The 25,737-nt window shown below is 37.2% G+C and overlaps 1 protein-coding gene across 1 annotated transcript in view; it reads right to left on the bottom strand.

The window, feature by feature from the left end:
* The window catches only part of LOC138706664 (CD109 antigen-like), a 200,877-nt gene that overhangs the window by 5,138 nt on the left and 170,002 nt on the right, over positions 1–25,737 (bottom strand). Inside the window, exons 17-26 of the mRNA XM_069836220.1 lie at positions 21,136–21,267; positions 20,809–20,977; positions 19,205–19,469; positions 17,046–17,232; positions 16,652–16,794; positions 16,100–16,236; positions 13,513–13,748; positions 12,089–12,250; positions 10,298–10,494; positions 1,162–1,333 (exon numbers count right to left, since the gene is read on the bottom strand). Of these exons, the coding sequence (XP_069692321.1) occupies positions 1,162–1,333; positions 10,298–10,494; positions 12,089–12,250; positions 13,513–13,748; positions 16,100–16,236; positions 16,652–16,794; positions 17,046–17,232; positions 19,205–19,469; positions 20,809–20,977; positions 21,136–21,267 (1,800 nt within the window). The remainder of the gene's footprint in view (positions 1–1,161; positions 1,334–10,297; positions 10,495–12,088; positions 12,251–13,512; positions 13,749–16,099; positions 16,237–16,651; positions 16,795–17,045; positions 17,233–19,204; positions 19,470–20,808; positions 20,978–21,135; positions 21,268–25,737) is intronic.

Raw genomic sequence — 25,737 nt, 5'->3', positions numbered from 1 at the left:
TTAAAGTTTATATTGACATATAAACAGATTTTCTTACTTTTTATGGAAATGGAGAAATTTAGATTTTTCCTCATTAAGACGGCTTTGGCTAGGAAAAAATATTTTAAAAATATATAGTTAGATTCCGCATTGAAAATACAAATAAACATATTTTTTACTGATGGTATGTTGATAAGAAAGTATTGAAAATATCAAATAAAGAAAATAAATAGTACGCGCGTGAACGCTGACTGTGAGGCGGGAGCTAGCCGAGACAAGCAAGGCCAGGAGACAAACACGTGATGTGTCGTCTAGCAGTGCATGGCTGTGCTAGCTTTATCACAGGTTTTCATAAACACAGGAGTAAAATGACGCCCAATGCTCGCTTATCTTCAGCTCTCGGCCAGTGCGTGCGGTACTGCGCCGTTCAAGTCCAGGCGTGTGAAAATAATCTATTTAATACCCTCGAAACTTATTGCCGTACCACTAAGCAAACAATGCCGAATCCCTCTTAATAATGCAAGGTTTTTTCTCAATATTTTTTTTTTTTTTTACATTTTTACAAATGGCCAAAAAGCCTAAAAGTAAGTAAAATCAGATTATCTGTCTCTCTGTGTACAACAAAAATAAGGATTATTTCTTAACATAACCTACCAAATGTCAGCTTCAAAATATGCTCTCGTTCAATGTTCTGCAGTAAACGGTTCCAGAGTTCTGAGCGCTGAAAGAGGCAAGTTTTTATAAAATACGCTAAATTTGTCGCTCAATAGTACGAAAACCGTTTGACTTTCGATAGTATATTTTTGAAAATGCGCTCTCCTCAGCACCTTGTATAAGTAGGGAAAAAATTAGAGTATAAAAAAATGCGAGGTTTTTTACTGATCGATTTCATATGGAATAGCCCCATTATGAACAGTGTTATCCTCAGACGATATCAGAAAAGCAACACGCACTATTTCTTTATACGTACTCACTTGTCGTTTCTTCATACCGTTTGTAAGGCTTGTTATGCGTAATATTCAAACAGCTGTATCATCACACCCATTGAAAACTGGACACATGTTTATATGAACTTTTTACTCAGAATAGTGCATACTATCACACCTAAAATATTTACTGTTCGTCCTGAACCATCCTTTATGATATTAATATAATTGACATAAGTTTGCAATGAGAACTTACTCGCTCGAAGAACCAGAATGTTTTGCCCTCTATTACTCTGGCGTCTTTCAGAGTGGGGTGTAGCCCAGATTCTATTAGCTGCTCAGCTTCGGACTCGACCAGATTGTAGCCTGTTGGAATCTCAACTTCTAATACGGACAGACCGCTCACTGGTGGGTCGTCCAGTATCCATCTGCGGAAAGTTGCTCGATCACAGTTTATGACATAAATTTTAAGTGTAAAGAAATAAGGAGAATATCAAATCAGTTTGACATTGTATAAACTGTTGAGTATCCTTATAAACTGAAGATAATAATAATATTAATAATAATAATAATAATAATAATAATAATAATAATAATAATAATAATGATGATTTATTTTAGCTGGCAGAGTTAAGGCCGTAAGGCCTTCTCTTCCACTCAACCAGCAGAAAGTATATATACATATGCATGAACTTACAAAGAATTCAACAATTTGATTTAGATGAGAGTTACATGTATACAAGAGTTATTTACGAATTAAACAACAAAATACTATGAACTATTAATTAAACACTGAAATAAACTGTGTAGCAGAATTGAACTAAATTACATAGAATGTTAATATATTTCAAATAATATTAGATAATAGAAAGAGATTATTATGAGAAAATTTTGAAAGTACAGCACTATCAGGATGATGTCTAAAGAAAGAAGTAACAATGTAGTCAGTGATAGTTTAAATCGGTATGATTGGAGTGAAATGCTAATAAGGTTATCTTTTAAGCTGTTCTTAAAGGTGTTTATTGTCTTGCAACCCCTAATACTTTGTGACAAGGAATTCCATTGACGCGAGGTGGATACTGTAAAAGATGATGAATGACGAGACGTTCTATGAAGAGGTATACTTAGCGTGCCACAGATAAGTGATCTGGTATTTACGTCGTGGTTAGAGTATAGATAAGAGAAACGAGACGAAAGGTAATTTGGTGTTAAGGTGTGCAGAATTCGAAAGAGTAAAGACAAAGAGTGTAAAGTTCTGCGTTCTTTAAATCGGAGCCACGAGAGACTTGCGAAGGACGGTGATATGTGATCATATCGTCGGATGTTGCACACGTATCTGACGCACATATTCTGAGCTCGTTGTAACTTGACTGACAGTTCAGAACTTAGGTCACTTAACAAAACGTCACAATAATCGAAGTGCGGCATTACTAGGGTTTGTACTAGGGTAAGTTTTAGTTGCTGGGGCAAGAATAATAATAATAATAATAATAATAATAATAATAATAATAATGATTTATTTAACCTGGCAGAGTTAAGGCCATACGGCCTTCTCTAACACTCAACCAGGAGTAAAAACTGCGTTATAGAAACACTACAAATTTACAAAGTACACACAAAACTGAATAAGATAATAATAATAAAATGTAAACAACAAGTAAGAAGAAATCAGACATAATATATAACATACAGAAAGAAAGAAAAAAGCATAATAAAATGTGAACAGCAGGTCAAAAATAAATGAGGCCTACAAAGTATAAAAAAATAAGACAATTATTGATAATAATGATAATAATAATAATAATAATAATAATAATAATAATAATAATAAATAAGAATAGTAATGATGATAATAATAATATTAATAATAATAAATAAAATAATAATAACAAGCCTAATAGTAATAATAATACTAATAGTAGTAATACAATAGTGCAGTACAAAGCATACAATGAATACAATATTTTTAAGTATACACTGTAAGGAAAATTATGATTATATATAGCTCAACTTATCACATTAGAGATATACCATTATCGGAAAATATGAAAACAAAAATATAAAATAAGTTAAATATCACTTGAACATAAAAAATGTGAATACGTGGAAACATGCAATACAACACTTGTCATGATAGTAAGTTAGTTTGGCAACTCGTCATAAGATAATTTTCTAACTTGGATTTGAAAGATTTCAATGTTCGGCAGCCCTTAACTTCAGGCGGCAGAGAGTTCCAGTGACGAGAGGTAGCAACAGTGAAAGATGAGGAATACAGAGATGATGTGTGAAGTGGAATTTCTAGCGTGTTATCGCGTTGTGATCGAGTATTAATATTATGATAGCGAGAGAGAGTATGAAAACGAGCGAATAAATAATAGGGGGATGAAGTGTGCATAATTCGATATAGGAGAGAAAGTGAGTGCAGATTTCTCCTCTCATGTAACCTAAGCCATGATAACTTCTCGAAAGAAGGTGAGATATGATCATAGTATCGAACATTACAAATGAAGCGAACGCACGCGTTATGAACACGCTGTAGTTTCTGGGCGGAATCAATCCTGAGATCACTGAACAAAACGTCGCAATAATCGAAGTGAGGTAGAATGAGTGTCTGTACTAGCGTCTGTTTTAATTTAGATGGATAATGATACAATCTTTTTAGTGAATGGAGAATAGAGAATGCCTTCTTACATGTATATTTAATATGCGTATCCCAACTAAGATTAGATTCGAAATGCACTCCGAGATTTTTTACGGTAGAGCTAAACGGGATGATTGTTTTATCCAGTTTCACAGGTGAAATATTCAGGTCGTTGACTTCAGGAATTAATCTACGGTTCGCGAACAGAATAGCCTGTGATTTACATGCGTTTAGGTTAAGCCCAAATTGTTGAGACCAGGAAGAGATGGAATCAAGATCTTCATTAAGACTATTAATGCTATCATTTAGTGCATCAGGACGCGCTGAAATATACAATTGAACGTCGTCTGCATATATTTGATATCTGCAGTGCTTAAATGATTTAGAAATTCCATTTATATAAATAGAGATGAGCAAGGGGCCTAATACTGATCCCTGAGGAACTCCTGTATCTACAGTACGCCAGGATGAGAAACGATTATTAGATATGACACGCTGCTGGCGGCCAGTAAGGGAGGAGTACATCCAGGTGATAGCACTATCAGAAAGGTGTAGCGTTTGTAGTTTAGTCAATAGTAGATCGAAGTCAACAGAATCAAAGGCTTTGCTATAGTCCAATAAAACTAGTACAGTAGCCTGTCGTTTATCCATGGCTGCGCGTATGTCCTCAGTAACATTCAACAAAGCAGTAGAAGTGCTATGGCCATTTCTGAATCCTGATTGTAAAGGGTCTAAAAGATTAAATTCTATTAGGTAGTCTGACAACTGCTTATGAATGATGCGTTCCAGGGGTTTGGATAAAACGGGAAGAATGGAGATTGGCCTATAGTCTTTTGCAGAAGTTGGTGAATTTACTTTAGGAAGTGGGCGTACCAAAGCTGTTTTCCAGAGTTGCGGATAAACAGACGTGATAACTGAAGAATTGAAAATATGGGTTATTACAGGAAGCACGATATCAACTAACTTATTGATAAAGACTATGCTTATGTTGTCAGAGCCTTGTGCTTTAGATTTAATGCTTTTAAGAGCCCTTCTTACTTCAGAATCAGTAATGTGCGAGAAGAAAAATTTTTCGCGAGAAGGAGGAGGATTAGCTAGGAGAGTATTAATTGTATTTAGTTTTGACTGTTTTTCAGGTCGTATAGTGGGAGGTGAGGTAAAGTATTCATTGAGTTTTTCAAGTGGTATGTTTATAACTTCAGCTTCTGATGCTTTCTTCCCTACTCCCATACCACGTAAGTTATTCCAAAGACACCGCGGGGGAACGGACGGGTCGACGAGACTCAGAGCGTGACGGCGTTTAGCATTCCTAATGCTTTGTGTGGTTTTGTTTCTAAGTTTTTTGTAGTTGTTAAAGTTTTCGGCAGATTTGTTGTTTCTGCACTTCCGGAAAGCAGCGTCACGTGACGTCATAAGATTACGAATACTGTCATTCAGCCATGGGGCGGGTCGGTGGGTGACTCGTCTCTTCTTTAAAGGTGCATGTTTGTCGAATAATTGTATTATCATGTCATTAAAGGTGGCAACGTTTTCGTCAACTGTGATTAAATTAAAAATAGTATGCCATGGCATTTGTAAGGCGTCAGAAGTTAGTTGGTCGTTGTCAATGCCTTTTAGATCTCTGTAAGTAATTACCTTAGCTGCATTTTTTGGGCACTGAAGAGAGTACTCGGCAAAAATAAGATCATGACCAGATATCCCCGGAACTGGTAACTGTCCTGAAGTTAGAATTCTATCAGAATTATTCGTAATGATTAGGTCAATTAAAGTATCGGACGTAGGTGTGTGGTGGGTAGGATTGAGTGGAAGAATTGTTAGATTGAAAGTTTCGAACAAATTACGGAGTTGATTAGTCCCATTTGATCTGACTGCCAGAAGATTTAAATTGAAATCCCCCATAACCAAGACATGTTCATATTGCGGTAAAAGATCGGCTAAAGGGCTTTCTAAATCGGATAGATGTCCAGCTTTGGGAGGCTTATAAATAACTGCTAAGAGACATTTATGAAGACTTGCTTGTATTTCTACGAACAAATATTCGGGTCGTAATGCATCGCCTTGTGATTTTAGAATAATTTTAGGGTGCAGATCATTCCTAATATATGCGCAAACTCCACCCCCTCGTTTGTATAGTCTGTCATTTCTACATAAAGTATAGCCGTTTAAGTGAACGAGTGAGGAAGACAATGAGGGTTTTAGCCACGTCTCGCTAACAAGAATACATTGGACATCCATATTAGTGAAAATAGAAGAGAATTCCTGGAAGTGTGGAATAATGCTTTGACAATTTAAATGTGCTATTTTCAAAGATTTGGGGTCAGGTGAGAAAGACTGCTTTAACAGCTGAGAGGTAGACAATGGAGGAGTGCTCATATTGTACTGGTTGCCTCTATTTATGGTTACTTATAGAACAGTGTCATATCTTTCACATTTACTTTTTAACTTCGCTGTAGAATATGCCATTAGGAAAGTTCAGGATAATGGAGAGAGTTTGGAATTGAACGGGTTACATCAGGTTCTTGTCTATGACGATGACGTGAATATGTTAGGAGAAAATCCACAAACGATTAGGGAAAAAACGGAAATTTCACTTGAAGCAAGTAAAGAGATAGGTTTGGAAGTAAACTGCGAAAAGACAAAGTATATGATTATGTCTCGTGACCAGAATATTGTACGAAATGGAAATATAAAAATTGGAGATTTATCCTTGGAAGAGGTGGATCAGTAACAAATGTAAATGACATTCGAGAGGAAATTAAACGCAGAATAAATATGGGAAATGCATGTTATTACTCAGTTGAGAAGCTTTTGTCATCTGTCAAAAAATCTGAACGTTGGAATTTATAAAACAGTTATATTACTGTTGTTCTGTATGGTTGTGAAACTTGAACTCTCATTTTGAGAGAGGAACAGAGATTAAGGGTGTTTGAGAATAAGGTTCTTAGGAAAATATTTGGGGCTAAGAGGGATGAAGTTACAGGAAAATGGAGAAAGTTACACAACGCAGAACTGCACGCCTTGTATTCTTCACCTGACATAATTAGGAACATTAAATCCAGACGTTTGAGATGGGCAGGACATGCAGCACGTATAAGCGAATCCAGAAATGCATATAGAGTGTTGGTTGGGAGGCAACGGGGGAAAAAGACCTTTGAGGATACCGAGACGTAGATGGGAAGATAATATTAAAATGTATTTGAGGGAGGTGGGATATGATGATAGAGAGTGGATTAATCTTGCTCAGGATAGGGACCGATGGCGGGCTTATGTATGGAGGGGATGAAAAAAAATGTTCTCCTACAGGGAATGTCAATCCTTCATGTATATAGTCCCCGGGATGTAGTGGAGATGATGAAAATCCATATTGTTTATTTTTAAACCTCGGCGATAACATATCACAGAAATGATCCAGGCAGGACCTTAACTGTTATTGGACGTTATTTTATAGACCATATTTAATATCAGCGGGTCTCGCCAGTTAGGCGTCCTCATTTAAATGACAGGATTATAGTTTGTGGTGAAGTTTAGCAGAATTGACTTTGACGTAGGCGATCAGTAAATTTTTCCTCGAACTCTCTCATTCAAGAACAAGTTTTGTTTATGTGTCACTGCACTAAGACATGGAGCCTCCAGCTGTATTTTTATTTGGGTAAACATTTCGTCGCCTTTAACTAAAGCTAATGGAAAGCATTGTGAAACACTGGGACACCTATGACGACTATGTAAAAGTTGAGAAAAAAATTGGCCCGGCTGAATTTCTAAGTTGCAGATTCAACGCATTGCGCATGCTCGGTGCTGCACACGAGATCGCTTTGGCGATTATTGAAGTTGATTTTACGTCGATTGTTGTAGCCCGAATGACATTTGAAAAAATGCGATGAAAATTTATCTGTTCTTAGTAGTAGATGAATGTTTATAAAACGTGCAGTGAAATAGAATGATGGTAAACGAAAATAACCTGCATTATTAATTTAAAAATCTCTTTTCTCAACAGTATCCGAATCTGTGAGCAAACACGTTAGAACAAAACAGACCAAAACAGTATGTCAATGACTGATCTACGATTGGTTGAAGGCCAAAGTCAAGATACGCTATAAAATATAGTCCCGTAAATATAATTATAACACACGTTTTTATGCATGTTATGTCAGTTCAAACCAGTGCAATGTAATTAACCATTACGCTAGATTAAAAGAAACCTAATGTAAATACACATTAATATGTAGGCCTACTTGATCTTTTCTGTTTACCACGTGCGTAGTGATACATTAGTGTGGTTCTTGGCTTGGATTGACGATATTAGAATGCTTGCGATGAATTGTCACAATCGGGGTTGTCGTACTGTAGACTCACGAGCACAGTGTGGCTCGCAATGATAGCTGTCCATTTCTCTTACTTCCTGCCTTCCCCAACCTCACCCTCTCACTCACTGGAATCAAACTTCGTTCCATTTGCTTATTTGTCTCTCACCTGCGAGTGGCGTATCGTCCAATGTCTCTCTCGAAATCAATGTACCTCTACGAAAACGAAAGTTTCAAGGAGGATGGGAGGACGAAATTTTTTGTTGCCAATATGATGAGTAGACTTCGTTGAATTGCCACACGCAGCATGCAATCAGGTTGCCGATGTACGGTAGTATAGAGGAGGTGAGCGGCCGCCCTATCTCGTAGTATAAGCAGTTCATGTTAAGAGTTGTGACCGGTCCAAATAGATAGAGCAGCTACAGCTAATGTATACCTATGTAAGCACTTGTTTTTGCATTACTGTGGTTGGAATAGTCAAAGCTTAACATTTGTTCAGTGCAGACAAGAATTCAATCAAACATACTACAATAAGAGTGTTGCTGTTCCAAATAATTGCCCCTGGTATACCCTTACCCCCGCAGCCAGTCTTGACCCGTTGGGGAACGTGGTTGGATGCTGTTAATTATTATGCATAATATTACGGCAAAATAATGAGGGTAATTGATGCATTGGATAGCACAGACAGTTCCGCTGTTGCAGCTGTAAAATCATTGCCTTCTGAACAGCTATTGGAAGATATTCTGTTCATTGATTATAATTTTAAAATCGTGTTCAAAAGCATCATCCTGTTAGAATCGTCTAAACTACAACTCTCAGAAGCCCTTAATATAGTGGATAAAGTATCACAAACCGTTATCCAAAATAACAATTCACTAATTTCAGAAAAAGTGAAATGTAAGTTCAGAAACATTATTACTAAAAATTCTGCCTATTCACAACTTCGTATTATAAAATATGATGTACCATCAGGTCACGACAATACGTCTGAAGTTGGTGTACTAAAAAGCAGTGACTTTCCGTTCTTCAAATATGTACGTATTACATCGTGTGATGTTGAACGTACATTTTTCCAAAATAAAAACTGTTTAAGTGACCATCGGAGGAGATTACTTTGCAGTCGCTCAAAATGTAGGTAACTCTTCACTGCAATGCACATATTCAAGGATGATGTGAGTATCTTACATTAAATTTTAAGAGTTGATATATCTCACAATAAAATAATTGTGTATTTACATGTTTAGACATTTCCTACTTCAATGATCATTCATTATATTTCTTGAATGCAGGATACAGGTTTTATTGTAACCACAGTATACTGCTCAGTGTTTACATTAGAGGCATACTCTATCCTTTACACGTCCCCTTCTCATACAGTCTATACCGTGTGCGCAGTAAACCTTACGATTCTCGTGGCAATTCCACGAAGTCTAATGATGAGAATATTAAATGTACGATTTGTTCACAAGTATTACGAAGAAAATTGTTGTATAACATACAGCGGCATTATACTACATGAAGTATTATTATTATTATTATTATTATTATTATTATCATCATCATCATCATCTCTGTACGTCGATCCTTTTTCAGCAGATGTACGAATAATGCCGTTAGATCTTCAATTTAAACTCACAGATTTACAATGTGAGGTTAAATGAAAGCTACTGTGTGTGTATATATATGTAAGGACTTGGCAAATGTTGAACTTTTCAAATCTTTGCCAAAAAATAAATATCCGAAGCTTCGATTTTTCGCTTGTTCTGTTGAAGCCATGTTCGCTACAACTTACGTTTGTGAAAATTATATTTTCAACAATGAAAATAGTAAAAACCAAATTTAGATCACGACTGACACAAATACCTTCGTGATCAACGACGACTGGCAGTAAGTGACATAATTTCTGATTTTGAAACTGTTGCAGAGACAATCTGAAGACAATTAATAGGTTGTGATAATATATCCTATGTTTTTTTGTTCATTTCTTTCTTCGTTACACGTACTAAACATCAGTTTGTAATCTTATACTGTATAGAATTATATTTAAGTGCTTGATTAAGGAAAATGAAATCCGTTAATAAGTCAGACAATTGCTTCACTTCCCCTTCGGGTGTCCGCCTCTCTCCGTAGATGCAGGTTACACAGTGGCTCGGCGCACGATGACATTTTCGGCACGGCTGCTCTAGACTATCGTGTTTGTTTTCTTTACATATTGATTCTTAGGCATTAATTGGGTCAGATTAATTTGATGTTTTTTTGCATTAGTTGTGAAATACCTTTTTGTAATACTATTCAAATAATACTTGGTTGAAAACCGTTGTTAAATCGTTATGGTGTGAATCGTGTTCTATAAGGAGTTTCAAGATTCGGGCCATTTTTTGTTTGTGAGGCTGTACATATAACAAGGCTGATTAATCTTAGAACATATTAATGCAATCCGATTTACTTACCTAAAACAATTCTGAATTGTTATGAAAGATTTATTTCTGAAAGTGGAATAGTATTCTTTGACTTCCAACTCGAAAGTGTCAATGATTGCCAGCTCTCTAAATCCTTCATAATCGACTCCAAAATTAATGTCCATCTGTATGACAGACTGTCCACTGCCTCTTGCTATTACATTCACGTGGCCCCAGACGTTCGGTACCTGAAGCAATAATAGTCGAAATAAATTACACTTCGTAGGAATAAGTAAAGTATTAAAAACATATCTTGTTCCTGTTTTACAAGGAAAGAGAGTGAAATTTAAAAAAATTCCATAATTGGACGGAGTTATGCAATAGTAGACCAACCGACAATTAGAAAAAAAAAAAAAAAGAGAGATATTTGCACAAATCTGTTGATGGCAGGCTAATTTAACTCGGAAAAAATAAAGAATGCGATTTCTGAATTTTGCTGCTATTTATAAGCAAAAATTCGTTTATTGCATAAAATTTCTTTCTTTCTTCTTTCTTTCTTTCTTTCTTTCTTTATTTTTTCTTTCTTTCTTTCTTTCTTTCTTCATTTATTTACTTATTCATTCATTCATTCATTCATTCATTCATTCATTCATTCATTCATTCATTCATTCATTCATTCATTCATTCATTCATTCATTCATTCATTCATTCATTCATTCATTCATTTTTCTTTGAAATATTAATTCAACTGTTGGTCTTTTATTAAAAATCGGTTAGCCTTTTTTGGTATTATTTGTGATATTTTTTGTAATAGTATGAATGTTATAATACTTCCTGCATAAAATGTTTTATAAAAAAACAGATTTATTTCAATGATCAATATTTCGAAACAGGTTTTGGTGCTTGGTCTCTTATTGCTTAACTCCGTCCAATTGATCCACAGTTTTCATTTGTTGTATGTAGAAATATCATTACTGCAACAACAAAAATTCGAGATTAGTTTTTGAAAAAAATTCTGGGATCCAAATTTTGGGGAAAATACGAGGATATAGTAATTCACTATAATAGATATATTTCAACCATTTTCTAAGTTAAATGAAAATTTTTATGACATTTTACTCCTAAAAACACGTTCTTTAAAATGCCTTGAATTCACTTTTGATATTGAATTTCAAAATGTGAGAAGTCATAAATCCTAAACAATTACATTTTAAGAATGAATTTTAGAGTTAGGTAAGTGTGTAGAAATATGGAAGCATATTTTTTAAAATGCAACAAAGTAACACACTTCTTATGCAAACCTGGCTTTCAGGTATAGCTTCCTGTGAAGCAGACTTGAATAATTTCAAGGGAAAAATTGTTCCGGGGCCGGGTATCGATCTCGGGACCTATGGCTGAACGAACCAACGCTCCAACCGACTGAGCTACCCAAGAACTTCACCCGACACCGTCCCAATATTTCCCTTTATATCCACACACCTCAAGTGGGAAACCACAATTCAAGTCACACAGAGTTTGTGTGCATTCAAAGTTGGGTTTCTGGCGTCTTGTCAGCCCACTTGAGGTGATCGTGATAAGACAACTGAATTGTTGTGAAATACATACAATGTATGATGAGAAAATATGTGTAAGCATGGTGACCCTCTTTATGTTTAAAAACCAATTTAACCTAATTAAGGCTTAATATATTTCGTATACTTTACCCGACGGAAGATAAGATGAAAAATAGGTTGAAATTTTGAAAATAGGAGGGAAGTGAAAGAATATGTTACAATATACAAATCCGGATCCTGGTAATCGCAGGAATTTGGCAAGACGTGCTGACAACGCCCCAGTACTTACATCCAACATTTGCACTTCGGAGTAGCTCGTGTTGTCCACATACAAGGTCTTCCTGTAGCCAGGTGTGCTTGGAAGCTCCATTGTTACTGACATATCAGTGATGTCCTTCAGACGAGCTCGGAAAGCATATTCCGTCATAGCTTGCAGAGCAAACACTGAATCCTGCGAGGAAGAAATTATAGTCATGGTTAATACATTATTTACTTACAGATGGCTTTTAAGGAACCCGCAGGTTCATTGCCGCCCTCACATAAGCCCGCCATTGGTCCATATCCTGTGCAAGGTTAATTCATTCTCTAGCATCATATCCCACCTCCCTCAAATACATTTTTATATTATCCTCCCATCTACGTCTCGGCCTCCCCAAAGGTATTTTTCCCTCCGGCCTCCCAACTAACACTCTATATGCATTTCTGGATTCGCCCATACGTGCTACATGCCCTGCCCATATCAAACATCTGGATTTAATGTTCCCAATTATGTCAGGTGAAGAATACAATGCGTGCAGCTCTGCGTTGTGTAACTTTCTCCATTCTCTTGTAACTTCATCCCTCTTAGCACCAAATATTTTCCTAAGAACCTTATTCTCAAAAACCCTTAATCTCTGTTCCTCTCTCACAGTGAGAGTCCAAGTTTCACAGCCATACAGAACAACCGGTAATATAACTGTTTTATAAATTCTAACTTTACTAAATACGATAACCTGTCACTGATAAATTCGACCTTTTTTACTGCTGATTTTATTCTTTTATGTACAAAAAATCCTGTTCCTAATTGGTGATTATTGTTTCCTTCCCCACAATACAACAAGTAATTGCCTATTTGTGATATGTCATTCCCATCTAACCTAACCTCTTGTACTCCCATGAAGTCTATTCTATATCTAGCTAGTTCTTTAGCTACTAATGTTACCCCTCCTGTTCTATAAAGGCTAGTTACGTTCCATGTACCAAATCTTATAATCTTATTCCTTTGCTGTGGTCGTGCAGGAGAATCAGTCCCATTCCGAGGCTTATTGTTACGTTTCGTAACAAGCTGTTTTTCACGGTGATGGGTTGTTAGCCCTTCGCCCAACCCCCAAGCTGGAGGTTCACCCCTTATCGGCTGTCCACGACTGCTTATTCAATATATTCGCAGCTACCCTCCATATCTGGAGGCCGTCTCCTCTATCCGCAATCTGAGGACGCGCCATGCCGTGGTGATAGGGACCCACAATACACTGCATGAAATTGGGCAGTTAAATTAACATGGGTTTCAACAGCCTGTTAGTACTAACAGTAGTTGAAGAAATGCTTCAACTGTTCAGTTTACAGTTAAAATGAAATAACACACTGTTATAATTTAACAAAGGTTGAAGGAACCGGACCTAAGTAATTTTTCGTTTCCTCTGTGTTAAAACCGTTACCCTGATGTGAAGTACTGACCGTGGTGGAGATGAAGGAACTGCTGGCCATTCTGACTGAAGTGAGCCACCGTATGATCTTCTCCGGTATGACGGTGAGCCCCTCTCTCATGAGGTACACCATCAGTGCGTACGAGGTGGCCTCCACCGCCAAAGAGTCATCTGTCTGGTAGTCTCGGGGACAGATGAAAGGCCGTTGATTCTCGTACCGAATCACATACGGTGGAATGGGCGTCCTGGACCAATGCAGAAGACCGTCTGCAACGTTATTTGAAGAATTCATTTACTAAATGAAAATTAAATACTAGAACAAGTTATCATTTTTCGTTGTTAGTAGAAGTGGGGACGATACTAAGGGATATGCTACTGTAGCTAAATGACAGCTGTGAGCGGATGAAGATAAATGCCAACAAGACGAAGAGCATGATTGTCGCAACAAAAATAAAGAAGGTAAACTTGCGAATTCTAAATGAGGCAGTAGAGCAAATGGACAGCTTCAAATAGGCCTACTTGTGGTGTACTATAAGCAGTAACATGAGCTGCTGTCAAGAAATCAAAAAGAGAATAGCAATGACAAAGGAAGCTTTTAATAGAAAAAGGAGCATCTTCTGCGAAGCTCGGGAATCAATCTTCTTAATGTATCCAGCTGTTTGCTGACAACATAGGGTCCACTATAGTCCACTGTAGTCTATTCAGTTGTTATTTTTCACGAGAAATGAGGGGTATTTTGATCGATATTCATTACAGATGCCTGTTACTAGTAGCCAGAGTTGGGATGTATTCAATATATACTGCAGGACTGTGTCTTCTGCAACTGGTACTGATGATTTTAATTTACTTCTTTTGTGGTTTATGGACGGACAATATAGAAGAATGTGTTCCAGATCTTCATCATGATTATTACACCACAGACAAGTAGGATTATCAGAAATGTGAAACCGGTGTAGGTACAATTGTGTGACAATTTGACCTGTTCTGGCTCTTGTTAAAAATGTTTGAACATGTCTGAGCAAGTTTTTGTACATTTCCAGGTCATTTGGTTTCTTTTGTACAGACTGTAACATTTTTCCTTTGTCAGAAGAGAGCCAATTGTTGATCCATAGGTTTATAAAATGAGACTTTACTGAAGCAAAAGCACTAGATAGAGATATTACTTGAAGAGGTCTTGGTTGCAAATATGTTGCCTGTTTTGCAATATTATTGACTTTCTCGTTTCCAGGTATACCACAATGACAAGGTATCCATTGAAATTTTATTTCCTTTTGGAGTTTCTGGAAAAAGAACTAAGGAAGAAACTAGTGAAATGTTTTGTGTGAAGTGTGTCATTGTATGGAGCAGAAACATGGACATTACGACGAAGTGAAGAGAAACGAATAGAAGCATTTGAAATGTGGATATGGAGAAGAATGGAACGTGTGAAGTGGACAGACAATAAGAAATGAAGCTGTGTTGGAAGGAGTGGGTGAAGAAAGAATGATGCATTAAGATATGTGGATCATACGCGGAGGCTAAGAGGAAAGCAGAAAATAGGAAAGATTGGAGAATGCTGGGTTTGCAGTGAAAGGCCTGCCCATGGGCAGAACACTTATGTATATGTTATCATTTTTAATTGTTTACAATGAAGATACAATACTGTCGGGAGAATGACAGCAACATAAAGTTCATGTTCAACTTTCAAGGGGTAATAATTTATTGTTAGTTAATTTTAAAATTATGACATACGTTTATATTAACTTTCTTCATCACAATTTTATCACAAATCAGTTTCTAGAGTATTGCACGATCTCTGTGCATCACTCTGTATATTTTGATTTCCTTTGTCACTTCATGTTCTTCTTGAACTTATTTTTAAACACGCTGTATACTTATAAGAAATCTATCAGATATTGCTATGAATGTGACTAATTTCTGATGGTTTACTTGATAAATGGTATTGTATCACTGCAAATATTAACAAATTATTCGGATGTGGAAAACCTCATAGTTTCGTGTAACTTCATGACATATTATGCAGTTATTCATGTAACATAAACACTGATGACTTAGTTACTGAAATAATTGATTAAATGGCGATCTTACTCGTGTTAATTATGTAAGCATGTGCGGCTTACAGCTGTTTCGGTGCTACTTGACACCATCCTCAGACCCTTCTGTGTCTCGGCGTCATCTCAGAGGACACAATACATCTACATATGCCGAACACATAACCAATGCTAACCACACACACAATAACATAAATACAGACATGGAAATCCTACACATACAACCCAAAAACTCAACACACTAGAACAATATGAAATATACAGACACACTAAAACACACCCTGATGAAATTCTCAACACACAGATCAATTTCAGAACACACACACACTATTTGACACAACTATTCATCACACGAACGCACCCACACAACAGGCAACGAAGTTGAGATAGCGCCGAGACACAGAAGGCTCTGAGGATGATGTCAAGTAGCACCGAAACAGCTGTAAGCCGCACATGCTTACATAATTAACACGAGTAAGATCGCCATTTAATCAATTATTTATATTCAAATGTTAAAAGTAGTGTACGAAAGATTGAACATGGATTAGTTACTGAAAGTTCACTTACCTCCTACTTCTATTCCCTTAGAGCGGAGCAAATTAAAAACAAATTCTTTTTCGATGCTATCACACAGGGTGAGCGCATAGGCTGTAATAGCAATCTCATATGAATCTGTCATCGAAGACAACTGGCGTTCCAAGTACCTGAAAATCAAAAACAGTGTTTAGTAGTCTGTTTATGTAACACAAATTTACAGCACACATACTTAAGATACAAGGAAATGTAATTACATTTTCAAATTATGTTTATTTCTGAGCAGTTAATTGAGTAGTGCACAGTGCAATCGCATACAGGGTGTTAACAAATTCCATGCTCAAACTTTTAGGGTTAATGAAGGAGACCAAAATAAATGTTTAAAAGTTGTATTATTCGTAATATAGGTCTATATTGCATTACAAATTAAATTATATTAGTTTAAAAAATACTTAATATTGTGAAAATATTTATTCTTTGAATTTTATTTACTGTATCTTTTTCTTATAGCGACACTGGTCTTTTTCGACATAATTTCTTTAGTCCATTCGATGACGCTGTAACCAAATTGCTTTCTATACCAACCTCATGGCCTTAACACTTGCTTTGGCAACTTCAGTCCTCATTCCACCTTGCATGACTTGCATCACTTCTTGAATGGTGATCAGAACATGCGCAGTCAGTGTAACGTTGCGGTATTCCATTGTGTCGTTAATTCTTCCGCGAGTCTAGAACAAAGAGCTAAATGTTATCAACTACATAGCATTGTTAGATTTAGGACAGTTGCTCCTTATGGAAGGAAAGGACCAAAAATTCTGGACGTAATTCCAGTCACTTAAATGAAAGCATACATAAATATGACATGAACATTAGATAACTTCGAAATCCAAACCAGAGCTCAGGAACATGTAAAAAATTATAAACATGATTATGTATCTGCGTGTATTTATTTATATAAAAATATACAGGACTACTGTACCTTTCCAGTCATTTTGGCATCCAGAGGTTCATGATACCATGGAGTTTCCATGAAACTTCCTAGATCTGTTTGGTGTTTCAAAATCCATTCCATACTCTTTGTAAAAATCTGTGGTTCAATGTAAAAGTGATTCTCCCAGTCTTGGAAAGTTGCGTGTTTAAATATTCGAACAGCGTATGCTGTAAGCCTGTAAAATAATAGTAGTACATCTGTATTTTATAAACTTTTAATAGACAGTGCTTTTTTCTCACACTAAGCCAGGATTGCAGAACTGGGGAAGAGAGTGGTGGAAACATGGGGAAAGAGTTCGTTCCTCCACCCACAAGGTCGGAGCTTTCAATGACGTTTGGCATATACACTGTTCTCTCTTCTCCTCTCCCCCTACCGTACAATGACGCGAGAGTTGAAGGGAAGGGATGAGTTACGTGTTCGGGTTATGACGCGTGCTTCAATTGGACCACAGTTTTGCATCCCTGCACTAAACATGCACTGGTTTGTGAATAAATCACGAATCTTTGGTTGGTATTGTATTTAAACAATAAATCATGTACATAAATCAATATATTTCATTGTTTTCTAATACATTGGTCTAAAGCAGAAAAGTCAATTAATTTTCTGAACACAAAGTGACATTTCTAAACTCACTGAAGATATCGTAAAGCCGAAGGAATAGTATTATTAAAAATACTTCTAAATTTTCAAAATTTTATACAAATTTGTCGAATTACACCTTAAAACTTGCTTAAGGAAATAATTCTAACAAATTTAAATGTTTTATAAACATATTTTTCCTGTAATTAACACATTATTGGTGGAAGATTTAAAAATGACCAAGGTATGTTTTGTATACTATCTACCAAAAAATAATTGGGCACTGTTTTTGCACCTTTAGAACCTCGTCGTACCACCTCTTGTTGCTGTAACAGCAGCCACCCTGTCAGGCATGCTCTCCACTAGTTTGTGTAGGATATCCACTGGAATGCGTCGTCATTCCTCTTGCAACATGGCACTCAGTTTGACAATGGAAGTTGGCCCCATGTTTCGGCGGCAACTATGCAGTGGTATGGAGACAATAATGTTCACCGGTTGGACTAGCCTGCACAGAGTCCTGATCTCAATCCCATTGAGCATCTTTGGGACGAATTTGGACCGGCGACTGAGATCTCGGGAGATGCGGCCAACTTCCATTGTCCAACTGAGTACCATGTTGCAAGAGGAATGGCGAAGCATTCCAGTGGATATCCTACACAAACTAGTGGAGAGCATGCCTGACAGGGTGGCTGCTGTTATAGCAACAAGAGATGGTACCGCGAAGTTCCAAAGAGGCAAAAACAATGTCCAATTACTTTTTGGTAGATAGTGTATTTTTTGTATATTATATATATATATATTTTTTTACTAACATTAATATTTTATGTTTCTCAGATTTTAAGTGACCACTAAGTTTTAGAATTTCTTTACCACATTCGCTTTCCACTTTTATATATAAATAATTTTTAATAAATTTATTCCGAAGCTATAGCATTACTACAATTTTTACAATATCCACCGTTACTATAAAAACTTTCTATATTTTTTCCACAGTCTTTGAGTTGTTACAGAATTTATAGTTTTCCATTTATATATATATATATATATGTATATATATATAAATTTAATTTATTTTATTTTAACGTAATACAAACACAACACAAATAAAACACAAAATATTTTAACATTAAGGGCCGTATTCATAGACTTTTTAGTGCGGGCTTCTGATGGATTATCAGCGTTTTTCGTATTCATAAACCAGTGTTAGCGATAGGATATGATTTGAATTCTGTACAAGTAACCAGTGGATAGCCGGGGCTAGCTTAGTACGCTCGTAGCGCGTGCTGCGAAATGTCTATGAATAGCACCCAAAGTATTTTAACATAAAACAACGTAAACACAACGTCTAACGTAAGCGTAAATAGGTCTATGTGATTTTAGATCATTTATAACTTTTTCATTTTTTTTTTCCATTTTCTCAAAATCACAAAAATTACCAAAAATGCTGGGGTGGCGGAAATGATAGGTACTCTTATATCGAACTCTTCCATAAACTTACTTCCTTTATAAAGGAAGACTTCAAACCGTCCTCTAGATTTGAACTCGGGAGTCTCGGATTCAGTACTTACCAGACACTAGGTGCAGAAGTGTCCCAGTTTTTAAACCAGCCTCTTTTATCGTATCGCTTCATTGCTTGCGCAAATATCATGTTCACGTCCTCAAGCACACGCTTGGCAACGTCCCACTGCAACTGATTGGTAAGACGGAGGTAGTGGAGGGTCCAGATGTTGACGCCGAGCTCGAATATCCTTCCATCCGTGCCCTTGAGCTCTCTGCCCAACACGACTCCAGATGTGAGGGGAATTTCGGGAAATGCTGGCCCTATGATGTCACCTAAACAGAAGTTAAAACTTAGTACACATACTTAGCGTCCAACAGAAATAATAATAATAATAATAATAATAATAATAATAATAATAATAATAACAATAATAACACTGGTCAACAAAATTAAACATATTTTTTGATAAACGATAAAGAGTGGGTATTCTTATAGCATTTTTCGTGCTGATTTCAGATCTGTTTTCAAAATTGTTTTACCACCCAAGATTTTTGAGTGAAATGTACTTCAGACTTTTATAGTATTGATACCTTGTAACATTTGACCTAAAACCATATGTATTTACCTAAAATTTGTGTAAAATAGGAATATATTTTAGGCTATACTTCGCTTGAGAAACATCTTTTTTGAGTGTCCAGCAGTAGTCTGACAGAACAATTGGGCTCCATTTTTCCTGGTAGAAAAAATAAACGAGAATCGAAGAAGTTATTTTGAAAGATATGACACCACATCTCGTTGTTCTGAATCAGCTCGCTGACAAGTTCTCTGTAATCTTCTGATCTGTGGTTCTATAGAAAGTAACAGTCTGTTGAATAATCCTTAGGTTCCCGGCATATCATTGGAACTGGAAAAGGCATAAGATGGGATCGTTTTAGCCAGCCAATTAGGCTAATAGAATTACTTGGAGCACAACAGCTTTCAGGGGCCCAGTTCCTGTCCTCATCTATTTTGCAATAAAAAGAACACTCGTAAGCTCTTTTAAATAGTACAGTAAAATTCACTTGGGTGCTTTAAAAGTTAATTAACCACAAACGTAAAAAAAAAAAATTGTTTATGATTTACACAGTATTTTGAAGGTAGGCCTATGGTTCACTTTATAAGATACTTTTATCACACTTGAAATTAGGACAAAGAAAACACGGGTTATGAAATTTGTTTCGTGAATTTAAGTTCCAAATCAATTGAGAGTTAATACCAACTCTCACAGTCTTGTGAGAAATAAAATTCATTTTTATGAATTCTAACTTCATAAACAACTGTGATCTAAAGTTATAGGTAAATTTTTAAAGCAATAAAATAAAATATTTGAAATATTTTGTTTCCAATATCATGTTAAGGACTGTATATATAGCAATACAAATAAATCAATTTTTCTAAAATAAGAAAAAATGGTGGGTGGTAGAAAAGTTTTGACTTTATTTTTGGAATGAACATACATACATACATACATTACATACAAAATAACAAAAATTTTACATTTAACAAAATCAATGTTGACCAGCGTAATAGGAAATATGTAGTTGTGTCAATCGTGCGAAATACTCAGAAAGGCCAAGAAAAAATAAAATCTAGAAACGTTGTTGTATTACGCTACAACGGACGGACAGTTACCTGTAAGTGTAATGGAGCCACTGGTACTGCCATAAACGTAACGTCTCCATTGCTGGTATGGAACTATGGGCGTTTCCTCCACATATATGTCCAAATATTGGAGGACAAGCGCTCTGCTCTTCAGATCCAGGTACACGGATGTGTGCTTGTTCACCATGGCACCTTCACCCTGCAATTAAAATGTTGATTTTGCAATATTTGATTGTAAGTTAATTATTTCTAATATAACAACTTCTCTTTGTTAGTAAGAACTGACTGACTTCTAAACTACCACAGATTTTTCTAATTGTATGTGGTAATTGAGTGTTAAATTGGAGTAATACTTACTAATACAGTAATGGTGTGTACCACTTCGCTTCTGCCAACCTGAGTCATCGCAGATATCACTACATCGACGTCTCCTTGCTCTATTGACGGTGCTACAGGCATGTCCACGTTTTGTTGAGTTTCAGGAGCTAGCTACGAAACAAAACAGCCTTGCACAAATTCTATAGTCGACCAACACTAACTACAAACCAAGAATTCCGTTTATTTCAACAGTGCACTAATGCATTATTAGAAATACGCAGTTCTCAATCACCAATTAGCCGAGCAAGACGTGATTGACTGCGAGCCCGCTAACGTAGCAAAGTTCAGTAGTAGACGGAAGCCGTTTTATAGTGAATAACAAGTGAGGTGAAGAATCTGTGGAGTATGGATACCTTAAGTCTAAAGGCGACCATCGATAGCATTAACAGCAAACTGGAAGATCTTCAAAAGGAAAATATTCTATTAAAAAAGAAGGTCAAATATTTAGAAGAAGAGAAAAGAAGGAACAATCTGATCTTCTTTGGTGTTGAAGAGCAAGTGCAAGAACAGTCTTGGGACACGTATGAAGTGATAGTGAACGTGTGTTGGGAGTGGTTAGGTATTGACATAGGAAATGGAGAAGTGAAAGAAGTGTATAGAATGGGTCATGGGGAAAATAGGCCCATCTTGGTCAAACTGGCAAACAGGATGATTAAAGAGAAGATCATGTATAGTAAGAAATCATTGAAAGACTCGAGCATTAGTATAGATGAAGATTTTGAATACGAGATGGGGTGTAGAAGGAGTGTCTTAGTGCCATTTATGAAAGCAGCTAGACAAAATGGACATTACGCTAAATTAATCAAGGATAAATTGAAAATTAATGGAGAGTTATTCGATGTCGAATTTTGTTTAGAAAACTTAAATGCACCGTCAAATGATGAGAACATTGATGAAAGAAAAAGATTAGAGATAAAGGAGAAAGTAAGAGAAATTGTAAATAATAGCGGAATGAATAGAAAAGGTAAAGTTGCGGAAGGCAAGAGGGCAGCGACACAGGAGATTGCGATAGAAGGATGTCGGAGAAAATCAGCATTATCATCAGATTCCATTCAGGCGATGAACTCGAAGGCAGTGGCTGCATCATCAAGTAGACGAGCAGGAATGACGTCACCCCAAGGCCAAGTCGGCAAAGCTAGCAAAGCATCAAATAGCAACAGAGTTGGAGACCTTGGAGTTAGAAGGCAGAAGGGGGGAGAGAAGAATGCTGAACCATCGAAAGAAGAGAGTAGTGATCGAGGAAATGAAATAAGTGCGGGGAATAGAAGGGGAAATATTGAGAGTGCAAATCGTACTACGAGTGCGAAACGTGGGGACAACAGAGAAGAAAAAACTGTTTATAATCTCAGAAAGTGGTGTATTAGTGGGTTCAAATAATAGCTGGTGTAAGTTATGTAATGGATAATTCAAATTGAACTGCGACATTTTTTCAGGGTTATTGAATAATAGTTTTGTTCAAATAGGGTTATAAATAAAGTGTAACAAATGTGCTAGGCTGCGAGCGCGAATGTGTAGTATATGAAGTGTTTAGTCAGTGTATTTAATAATAGGGTGAATTTTTAGGGAAATAGTCAACGAGGGTTAGGGTTCTATATTAAATACGTAAGATTAAATGTATTATGTTATTTACAAGACGGCAGTATTTAGTTAGTTATGAGAAAAGGAGAATGGAGTTGAATGTAGGAATAGAACAAGAAATGAATATTAAGTGAAAGTGAAAGGAACATGAACAGGCTTCAAAGGTCACATCACGGCTTTGTTAAAATTGTAAATAATGTAAGGGAATGCTGGCCCGAATACAGAAATGTGAAGGGCCAGCAGGACCGAGTATATTGAGAAATATACCATATATATACCATATATATATATATATATATATATATATATATATATATTAGAAATACGATGAATAAATAAGTACACGAAATGTATTTATGTGGATAGACTGACCAATAGTTAAATGAATAGATAAACACATAAATGGATAGATGAACAGTTGAATGGATGACTGGCTGGAGAGGTGAGTCAGGCCGTTGGGTGAATGAATGGACGGACGGAAAATAGAAGAATGGACCTGTAGATGAAGATATATTTTTGGACAGATCACCAAACGGATGGATGAATGGGTAGATAGATGGACGAGTAGGAGGACGTATAGATGATTATATGGATTTATGGATATGCGAGTAGTTAGAAGATGTGAAGACGAATAGATGAACGGATATTGGAGGATGGGCAGACGAGGAGATAAACGTATAGACGGCGAGTAGATGGACGGATATATATGTAAGGACGAGTAGGTGAATGTATCTAGTTGAATTGACAAGCACAACTTACTTACAAATGGCTTTTAAAAGGAATTCGCAGGTTCATTGCCGCCCTCACATAAACCCGCCATCGGTCCCTATCCTGTGCAAGATTAATCCAGTCCCTATCATCATATCTCACCTCCCTCAAATCCATTTTAATATTATTCTTCTATCTACGTCTCGGCCTCCCCAAAGGTCTTTTTTCCTCTGGCCTTCCAACTAACACTCTATATGCATTTCTGGATTCGCCCATACGTGCTACATGCCCTGCACATCTCAAACGTCTGGATTTAATGTTCCTAATTATGTCAGGTGAAAAACAATGCTTGCAGTTCTGCGTTGTGTAACTTTCTCCATTCTCCTGTAACTTCATTCCTCTTAGCCCCAAATATTTTCCTAAGCACCTTATTCTCAAAGACTCTTAACCTCTGTTCCTCTCTCAAAGTGAGAGTCCAAGTTTCACAACCATACAAAACAACCTGTGATATAAATGTTTCATAAATTCTAACTTTCAGATTTTTTGACAGCAGACTAGACGACAAAAGCTTCTCAACCGAATAATAAAAGGCATTTACCATATTTATTATGCGTTTAATAACCTCCCGAGTGTCATTTATATTTGTTACTGTTGCCCCAAGGTATTTGAATTTTTCCTTCTCTTCGAAAGATAAATCTCCTAAATGGATGGACGAAGAGAAGGATGGATAGATGTATGAACGGTAGACGGACGGGTATATTTATGGATGGACAAATAGATATATGTACGAGTAGATGAATTTATAGATGACTGGACTAGCTGTATGGATAGGTGGACGGACGAGTAGCTAAATGGATAGATTTATTTATGGACGAGTAGAGAGCCGCACAGATTTATGGACAGACGGATGCAGAGTCGACTGCGGGCCGTGGTAAGTGGTCATTATTTGCTGGTGGTAATACCATGTATCGTGGGCTCATGGTATCTCGTGGGGCCGGAGTTGAGGGACCGCGGTGATACCTATGTGGAAAAGTAAGGGGATTTTGCAGGCTGTAGGGGGGAGTTCTGGGACGGACCATAGAAGGATCTGTAGAGCGCGAGGGCACATCATTCCATCGCAGGTAGCACAATAGACCCATCAAGCAGGCTACGTGTGAGGGAAGTCCCAGCCCATGCCACTTCCAGTAAGAGAGAGAAGTATATTAATAATAATAATAATAATAATAATAATAATAATAATAATAATAATCCTTGGCGCTACAGCCCGTGAAGGGCCTAGGCCGACCAGCCGGCTGCTGGCCTCACGCCCACATGCCGAAGCAGAGGTGGACGATCATCCAACCAGAATGGCGGTATCGTGTGGTTAGCACGATGATCCTCCCAGCCGTTATAGCTGGTATTCGCAACCGGATTTCGCTACCTATCGTAGCTCCCCAAGTGCATCACGATGCTGGGTGGGCACCGGTCCCATACACTGGCCGAAATTTCATGAGAAAATTTCTTCCCCCATAAGGACTCGAACCACCGCACATTCCGTAATGTGAGTCCTAGGCAGGGTGCCTTAGACACGACGCCACGACGCGGAAGAGAGAGAGAAGTATAATAATAATAATAATAATAATAATAATAATAATAATAATAATAATAATAATCCTTGGCGCTACAGCCCGTGAAGGGCCTAGGCCGACCAGCCGGCTGCTGGCCTCACGCCCACATGCCGAAGCAGAGGTGGACGATCATCCAACCAGAATGGCGGTATCGTGTGGTTAGCACGATGATCCTCCCAGCAGTTATAGCTGGCTTTCGCAACCGGATTTCGCTACCTATCGTAGCTCCCCAAGTGCATCACGATGCTGGGTGGGCACCGGTCCCATACACTGGCCGAAATTTCATGAGAAAATTTCTTCCCCCATGAGGACTCGAACCAGCGCACATTCCGTAACGCGAGTCCTAGGCAGGGTGCCTTAGACACGACGCCACGACGCGGAAGAGAGAGAGAAGTATAATAATAATAATAATAATAATAATAATAATAATAATCCTTGGCGCTACAGCCCGTGAAGGGCCTAGGCCGACCAGCCGGCTGCTGGCCTCACGCCCACATGCCGAAGCAGAGGTGGACGATCATCCAACCAGAATGGCGGTATCGTGTGGTTAGCACGATGATCCTCCCAGCAGTTATAGCTGGCTTTCGCAACCGGATTTCGCTACCTATCGTAGCTCCCCAAGTGCATCACGATGCTGGGTGGGCACCGGTCCCATACACTGGCCGAAATTTCATGAGAGAATTTCTTC

This window comes from Periplaneta americana, chromosome 9 (genome assembly GCF_040183065.1).
Source record: "Periplaneta americana isolate PAMFEO1 chromosome 9, P.americana_PAMFEO1_priV1, whole genome shotgun sequence".
In the NCBI taxonomy this organism is placed as follows: Eukaryota; Metazoa; Arthropoda; class Insecta; order Blattodea; family Blattidae; genus Periplaneta; species Periplaneta americana.
Note: the sequence above shows the minus strand (reverse complement) of the source record. Positions and strands in the feature narration are given on the sequence as shown.